The following is an 8,764-nucleotide window of genomic DNA, read 5'->3' as shown; positions in this document are numbered from 1 at the left end:
TTAACTGACAGTTTAATGTGTTTAAATGCTTACAACTTACCTTTCAATTGTAATCTTCTATGTGTACACATCTCAAAAAATGACTCCCTAATATACAAATGCAGCCTTAACTAAACATCATGCACAAATGTTTGTAATATATTTTATTAGGAAATCATTGATAGTTGTATTTGATTATATCATGAATCACTTATTTTAAAACTACATGGCCTGGGATATCAATTAATATGCATTTTTTTCATTCACTCAACAAAGCTCTTGAGCACCTAAATTGCCAAGCTTTGGAGATACAGGGTAAACAGGAGGACCCTGCTCTCATGGAGCGTACATTCTTCAGGAGGGAGGAAATATTAAAGAAATGTGTACAGTAAAGTGATGACTATGTGACAGACGAAGTAGATGGCAATTGTGTAACAGCGCACAGTAGTGTCTAATCCAGTTCAGGGAAGTCAGAGACACAAAAGCTAAGTGTTTTAAAAATAGGAAGAGCTATAGAGTTTAGGCAGAGGGTGATGGCAGCCCTCAGGTGGGAAAGTCATAGTAGGTTCTAGGAACTAAAAATCTAGAATAATTGAGCATGGCATATGAGAAGAAGAGGCTGGAGGTCAAGATCCTGAGGGCACAGGGGCTGGGTTCTTCCATAAGGAAACATTTTTAAATGTTTAAAAGATTTCAACAAGAGAAGAGCATAGCCAGATGTGCACTTTAGGAAGGTAATCTTAATCCAGAGTGATGGAGACTGAACTAGGTGACACTAAGGCCCGAAAGACAAAAATAGTGAGGGAATTTAAGAATAGGAAGCAAAATCAACAGAATTGATGACTGAACTTAAAATTCCTGTTAGACAAGCCATGCAGACCCTCAGTAGACATGTCACACACGCAGGCCTGGGGCTCAGGGAGAACGTTGTTAGGAACTGTCAGTACAAGAATCACCTGCCTTCCAGCAACTGAAGCCAGAAAGGCTGAAATGGCCCAACAGGAATAAACCAGGCCATGAGAACACACACATTCAAGAATGTGCTTGTGCCAGGGCTGGGGGCGGGGAGGACTATGGGGTATTCAGTGGGAAGTTTCAGGGTGGGATGAAGAAAAGGTTCTGCAGATGGAGGGTGGTAATAGCTGCACAGAAGTGAGAATGTGTCTACTTAATGACCAGAACGGTACAATTAGAGTGGTGAAAATGGCAAATTCTATTACATATATTTTGCCACAATTTAACAAATGAAGAAATACTTTTGTTATTTGGATCTCCGAATGAGAATGTATTCATGAATTACTAATGAAAACTCAGGACAAATGGTGAAGGGGTGGTGGGAGACAGGGGTCAGTGGAGGCATAGGGACCTGCAAAGTAGCAGCATAAGAATGGCTTGAGAAGTCGGTAAAAAACCTGAGGGGTCAGAGCACGACACGAAGCACAGCATTTCTAGGAAGAAATGTTGGAGTGATTAGAATGCTGCAGGTTAAGTCAGATAAACTCAGCAAAGAAACCCACAGCAACATGGAGGTCAGTGGTAACCTTGGAGAGGGCTGTTGTCAAGGTTTTGGGTGAAGAGAATGGGTAGGACATAGAACCATCATGCAGACAATGAAACACCTGACTATTACAGGAGAGAACATGATAGTGGCTTCAGGGAAAAATAATACTTTAAAAAATTACCGTGTTGAAATATCATTTGTGTAGAATCAGCAAAGCAATCATTTCAATAGAAATACAATTTATATTTTCATAACCTCAGTAATACCTGGAATTTACAAGGTAGTAAAGCTGAGCCACAAAAAATAATTTTCTGAGAAAATCTCCAAAGAATTGAGGTTTACCAAATAAATATCTTCACTGATTTTTTTTTCATTAGGAAAGTACAATGTATCATGTTGAGGAAACAATTACTGTAACAACTACATGTTGAAAAGTCTAAAATCTTAAGGCTACTCATGTATTAATTTTGGGCACATGGCCAGTGAAAGACGCTTGCTATTCCAGTTACATCCTCAAGATGCCAAAGTTGGTCTTCTGGATTGGTGCATTGAGGGCAGCACTAAGACTGAGACCCAGGACCATTCTGGTTTCTGCTGGATCAATAATCCCATCATCCCACAGCCTGAGAAAAGAACAAAAGGAGTTATTAGCACTCTACCACCAACTATCATTTGTATGCCATTATACAGTCCATGGCCAGAAATCCCCAAGAAGTTTTTCCTCAGGCAATACATGGATCTACCTATGAGAATCTGCGTCCTATAATCTCACAACAGAGACCATGTTCACATTTAACAAAAAGTGAAGGAAATTGTCATGACTTTAATCCCAGATCCCCACAGAGCGTTTTATGAAGAAGCTATGGCTTCAGAAATTGCTTATTATAACAACATCAAAAAACCCCAGATTTTAAAACTTTTACTTATTTCAAGAAAAACTTCCCTGTTTCTTCTGCCCACACAAACATACAAATCAAGTTGAAGTATTCCAGTTAAAATATGGACAACCACATAAATCCAAGTAACAGCCTCAAACCAAAGTCCCTACTAAAAAAGGATATCTCCCCAAATTCTTAAGCTGACAATAATGACTAGTCTCCATTTTATTAATAAAATATATTCATATGTAATTCTTAACTTTTGCTGCAATAGGAAATACAACTAATAGCTTTAATCTGCTTTCAGAAGAAATTTTAAGTAAAATTTTAGTTTGCATTAACAACATCAACATTTTAAAGCAAAATGAATGAGAAATAGCGCTTCTTAAAGGTTGTTAATACATGGCAATTTTACTTTCTTTAAACAAACTGCCTTCAGGATCTAGACACAGCATCAATTATTAAACATGCTTTCATCAACAGGCCATGAATCAAATCCTTGCTCATAAAACATTCATAGGTGGGCCCTGAACTATCAGCAGCTAATAAAAGGCCACTCTGGTCGTTTGTAACCCGGTCAATTGATCAGACTCCATCCAGAAACCATCAGCTGAGGAACACCACAGGCAAGATGATGCTGGGGCCGCTTCACTCACCATCAGATCAAAGGTGGCTCCAGGTGCAAGGCCCTGATCAAATGCCTGATAAAAGTCTGATTATAAAAAGAACTAAGCATAGAAAACTGGTGCGCTGCCCACAGAACTTGTAAGGAAAGACATGGGAAATTATAGTAACAGATGATGACCCAAATCTAGAAAAAGACAGATCCAGCCAGGTTGAAGTCTAAATAGACCACAGAATTCAACTGTAAGCTGAGATTTGCTAAATCCAAGGGAGGTGTCATAAACTGGCTTGAAAATTCTTTAATATTTGAAAGAAAGTTGCTGTCTCCAAGTCACCGTCTGTTTTAACAGAAGGGTTAGAATTTTATAGATTAACAGAAAAACCATACTGTTTTTCAACTTTTATTTCCAGAGATAAGTCTATCTGAGTCATTTGCACTCCTGCATTGCGTATAATCTATTTAAATAATAATAATTTAACTATAAAAATAGCAAAGGATTTCAGTCTTTCTCAGTATATGACTTATCTCAACTAGGGTTGAAAAACAAACTAATGGCTCACTCAAAATATGCTATTTTTCAAAGTTTAATATTTCAACTGTCCTGATGAATTTCAATCAAAATCTTATATATTAAAAAAAAAAAAACTGTAGTGAGTCACAATATACACTTTCTCTTACTTTTCATATGGTTTTGTATTTCCTTTTGTGGTCTGCTAGCTACAATATGTCTCAGTGATGGTTAAAGAACATGTATCTCAAATCAAAATCTTTAAAATGCTTTTTCTTAATTAAGTAATCAATGACCTATCACAGTAAAATATACCTAGTAATATTGTTTGGAAAAATGCATATTTAACAAAAGAGAAACAGGCATTTAAAAAATCCTGAGGGTATCATTTAAATTCTGAAACTAATTATGCTCTTGAAAATAAGTATATTCAAGTCTTTATGCCCCCAGTACTAAGAGCAGCGCCTGCCACAAAAACTGTTCAAGTGATGGAAATGGATTCTAACTTCTGATTTTCTCCAGTTTGCCATCACCAGTCAATGGCATAAATCACTGCATAACTTAATTTTAAAAGACACAAATAGTTATTTTCTTTTTTCTCTCTGCCCAAGGGATAAAAGGAAGACATGAAGCTTAGATTACTCTTCAGAATGCAGAACATTAAAGTTGTTGGTAGAAAACAATGGTCTGAAAGCACATGCCAACAAGTCTCCAGCTGGGACAGGTCTGGAAAATTTATTACCTCATTAAATGGCATAAGAAGCAAACAGAATCAAGATTTGTGATGGTGTGTGAGGTAATTACTTGGCATTGACACATGGGCCTTGGCTGTGACTGATCACCTTCTGAACACACGAATATACTTGTTAGCAAGTGCCAGTAAGTGTTCAACCCATCTCATGCTTAGAGTGAGATAAAAACAAATATCAGAGAGGGCTATCACCAGAATCTATGTGTTTAAGCAAACTTAGAACTAATTCCTAAAAGAGACATAGCCAGGATTTTAACTCCTAACTTCCCAGCCCCACTGGGGTTCAACCTCCAGCTGCAGGGTCCCTGCAGCCCCAGTCTTCAGATAGGTGGGATAAGAGAAGAAGGGGAGTGGGTGGCAGAATCAGACCAGTGGGGTAGATCCCCAGTCCAGCCTGGGAGAAGGGCATTTCAGCAGCAGGCATTCCCATTACAGACACAGTACAAAATCAAGTATGCCCAAACATTGCTTATTAGTTGCCACAGGCTGGGCCATTCCCACTGCTTAGATCTCCTAGAGCTGCTGCCTTGTCTGCCCAGATGCAGCCATCAGGGATTCTGGCTCCCACCTTGCACTGGAATAGTAAGGGTTTCCTTCCTCTTCAAATCTCTTGATGATGGGTTCCTTTAAAGCAGCTTCTTCAGCACTGGAGAACTGAAAGAAAAGGGATCCTGAGTAAATCAGTTCCATGGAACAACAGAGCCACTCAAGAGAAGATCAAGAAAAATGTGGCAACAGGGGCCTCCCTGGTGGCAAAAGGGGTTGAGACACAGCACTATGAAGCTGTCCACACCACCGCAGCATGAGTTCAATCCCCAGCCAGGGAGCTGACCCACATGGTGCAGCAGACCTCTTCTGTCCCGCCCACTGCTCCCCTCAGCAGTGTATTTCAGTAGATCTGTCTGTTCTACTACCCACTCTGTCTCTGGTGAATCCTCTCACCATTCCCCCCTCTCCCTGCATCTCTGGCCAGCACCCCAGCTCTTGTATGCATAAAGAAATAAATCTTTAGGGCCTCCCCAGTGGCGCAGTAGTTGAGCGCTGGGTTGTGAAGCTGCCCTCAGCCTCTGCAGCGCTGGTGTGATCCCGGTGCGGGTGAGGGTCCACATGGGGCACAGACCTCTCCTGCTGCCCACTGCTCCCTCAGCATTGTACTTTGGTTCTTCTGCCTGTTCTGCTCCCTGCTCTGCCTCTGGTGAATTCTTTCAACCTCCCATGCTTCTGACTGTACCCAGTGCTTGTAAAAAAATAAATAAATCTTAAAAAAAAAGAAATCTTTAAAAAAAAAAAAAAAGAAAAGAAAAGCGTGGCAACAGAATTCATGGTTTATAATGCTACAACCCACATTCACCCAGATTACAAGCAATATGTTAACACACATGATCTCAACTGAGACATCAGTATCAAGTGAGTGCACCATCCCATTTCCCTTATCAGAGACAACATCCAGAGGCCATTTGATGTAAGGTCAAAGCTAAGAACATCACCTATCATTGTATTCCAGCAGAATACAACTGTAGGGGTGAATTCTACTACATAACAAAGGGGCACATTGGATTTAGCAGCTTCTGTTTAAAAAGGTGGAGAAATTAGGGATTTTTGTTCAAAACAGCCAATATTGAAAAGAAATTGTACCTTAGAGGGGTAAAACATCAATCACACCTTGAACAACCTCTTTTGAAAATTCCCATATAGTGGAAAGATATTTTCATTAGTTAAAAACTTTAATAGTTTGTTCATCAGATTTGCCAGAAATAGGTGATAATTCAAATGTAAAAATCTTCATGCACACTAATTTTGAACGCCCAAAAAGCATTTTCCATTGAGTATATTTACACCAAAAAAAAAAAAAAAATGAATTTCAAACAAATCCAATCTTCTTTTATGTACTTTAGTGGTTTATATAATTTATAAATTAAGAACTCTAAGGGAAAATCATTAAAAGCTTATACTTTTTCTTCCATATATAAAATAGATGAATTATATATCTGCTTATCAAGTTAATCAGAGAACAACTATTCAATAAGAGATCACCATGCTGGGCTAGTTTAGGTAGACCATCTGGTGGATACTTGGTAGAATGTCATTTTATGCTCCCTCACTCCCTCTCCCACACACAGTAAGTAAAGCTTAGTGTTTGCTTTGATGTTAGTGCTAACACGAATCTGAACGTTAAGTCTGCAGAATTCCTCTGCTTAGAAAAGACGAACAGAGATGTGAGGCGTGGGTGGATGCATTCAGGGCCAGGGACAATCTCTGGTTTTATATTATCCCACTCCACAAATGAGGACGTTGACCAGTTGATCCCTGAATGGCAGGACTGAGAATCTGAGAAGGCAGGGCGCCTGCATTTTATACTCTGTTATGACGAAACAGTGTTCTTCATCAATTTCAGGAAGATGCCTCAATCATTTTAATGCTTGGTGCTTACACAAAATATTATACTTAAGTTATAATTAACAAAAATCAGTGCAAAATTCAGAAGACTCCAATGGAGACACAAACAAAAGAATCCATGTTAAAAGCAACCACTTGCTGATTTGCCTTTCATCAGCTTCCAGTGCCCTGTTTCGTCCTTTACTCTTTCACAGTATAATAACGCCACTTCTTGTCAGATGACTGAGCCCTCCCACTCAAGGTATCCTTAACCATTTAAAAGTAAAGCTGAAAAAACAACTGGGTGCTTTGCTCTGAAATCAAATAAGTAAATCAGATTTATTTAAATCTCACTAACTGTACATGACTAAGAATCAAACATCTGTATGCCACTGGCACTCATAGGCTGAGTTTCTGAAGTATTTTCTTGAAAATTGTAAATTACCACAAAGAAGACACCTTAAAGGAAGTGGCTCTAAAAAAGAGAGAGAAAATGTGCAAGTCTAAATAGCTGAAACGGCTTCCAAGTTAGCATCCTCTAAATAGAGGCAGACCCTACGTGTTGAACCCCCTCCTAACACCACTCCCAAGCCTGGAACATGAGGGATACTTGGCGCTCTGTTTCCTGCCTCCAGGAGGTTCCTTGGTGCAAGCCAAATCCAGAGACGGGGAGGAGAGGGAATTTACCTGTTTCCCTTCCCTTGCTCTTTGGTCCCTTGCTACTGTGGACAGCACATTGGCTGCCTGCTCTCCTCCCATCACGGAGATCCGAGCATTTGGCCACATGTAGAGAAATCTTGGGCTGGGGGAAGAATGATTAAATTAGTTCACTGTGCAATATAGATATTCCTAGAGGCTCATGTTTATCTTTTAAATTAGTGGTTTTGATTGTAGCTGCATATTATAATCATCTGGGGATTACCAAAAAATACCAAAGCTTGGAACCCACCCCAGACAAATTTCCAGTCGTGGGACTGACATGTGGTAGGGTTTTAAGTTCTCCAGGTAAGTCTGGCATCTATGTTGGTAAATTGTATTTTTCCATCTCATCTAATTTGCGGGGTATAAAAGTATTCATAATACCCTCATAATACCCTCATGTCCTGGCTTCCATTTCTGACATTGGTTATATATGCCTTCTCTCTTTAGTTTTACCAAAGGATTATCAAGTTTGGTTTCATTTTCACTCAACTCTGGGCTTCAGTGATTCTTCTTTACTTTCTTTGCTCTTCACTACATCCTGCATTCTATTTTCTTGTGTCTAATATGCTGCCTTCTTTGAACTTCTTGAGCTGGTTGCTTGGCTGGCTGATTTTCAGACTTAACTTCTATTCTATTCTATTTAAGTTTATACGCTTCTCTCAAAGCAAGACTAGCCACATTGTACGTGCTAGGATTGGTAGTATTTTCAGTATCAGCTATCTCAAAATATTTCTGATTCTCATTGGAATTTCTTCCCTTTAGCATTAAATTTAACTTCACCACTCCTAATAATACAAATTATGGTATAATTGATCAAGATTTGTGAATACCGGGCCTCCCTGGTGGCACAGGCTGTTGAGCACAGCACTGTGAAGCTGTCCACAGCCTCTGCAGTGCCGGTTCGATCCTGGGCGGCCTGGGAGATACCCATATGGTGCGGCAGACCTCTCCTGTCTTGCCCACTACTCCCCTCAGCAGTGTATTTCACTCTGTTCTGTTCCCTGCTGTGTCTTTGGTGAATCCTCTCACCCTCCCGCACATGTGGCCTGTACCCCGGTTCTTGTTGGAAAAAAAAAGATTTGTGAATACCATTCTATATTCAAGTAAATCTGAAATAAACTGATGATTATAATTATACTTGACATATGATTCTCTCAAAGAAAATCATGACAACCACGTACCTATAGGCTCTACCACACATCCCATAGTTGCCTGCCCCATAGGACCCCCCAATGATGACAGTTATCTTGGGCACGTTGGCACAGGCTACTGCAGCCACCATCTTGGCTCCATCCTTGGCAATTCCTTCAGCTTCATACTCTCTACCAACCATAAATCCTGAGAGAAAGAACAAGAACAGTGTCTATGGGTGATGGGATTCATGTGCAGAAGTCAGTTCCAACAAGGTATTAGAAGGACCACTCTTCAAATCCTCACTGCCCCT

At 39.8% G+C, this 8,764-nt stretch overlaps 1 protein-coding gene across 1 annotated transcript in view; it reads right to left on the bottom strand.

Annotated features, from left to right (window-relative positions):
- Positions 1 to 1,726: 1,726 nt before the first annotated feature.
- LOC119230344 (methylcrotonoyl-CoA carboxylase beta chain, mitochondrial) overlaps positions 1,727 to 8,764 on the bottom strand; it is a 45,972-nt gene continuing 38,934 nt past the window's right edge. The window contains exons 13-16 of the mRNA XM_037491377.2: positions 8,502 to 8,658; positions 7,306 to 7,420; positions 4,811 to 4,896; positions 1,727 to 2,103 (exon numbers count right to left, since the gene is read on the bottom strand). Coding sequence (XP_037347274.1) covers positions 1,986 to 2,103; positions 4,811 to 4,896; positions 7,306 to 7,420; positions 8,502 to 8,658 — 476 coding nt within the window. The 3' untranslated portion in view covers positions 1,727 to 1,985. The remainder of the gene's footprint in view (positions 2,104 to 4,810; positions 4,897 to 7,305; positions 7,421 to 8,501; positions 8,659 to 8,764) is intronic.

The sequence above is a fragment of the Talpa occidentalis genome, unplaced genomic scaffold (assembly GCF_014898055.3).
Source record: "Talpa occidentalis isolate TD23 unplaced genomic scaffold, MPIMG_talOcc4v2.1 talOcc4.68, whole genome shotgun sequence".
Classification (NCBI taxonomy): domain Eukaryota; kingdom Metazoa; phylum Chordata; class Mammalia; order Eulipotyphla; family Talpidae; genus Talpa; species Talpa occidentalis.
This window is presented reverse-complemented; position numbering and strand designations above follow the sequence as displayed.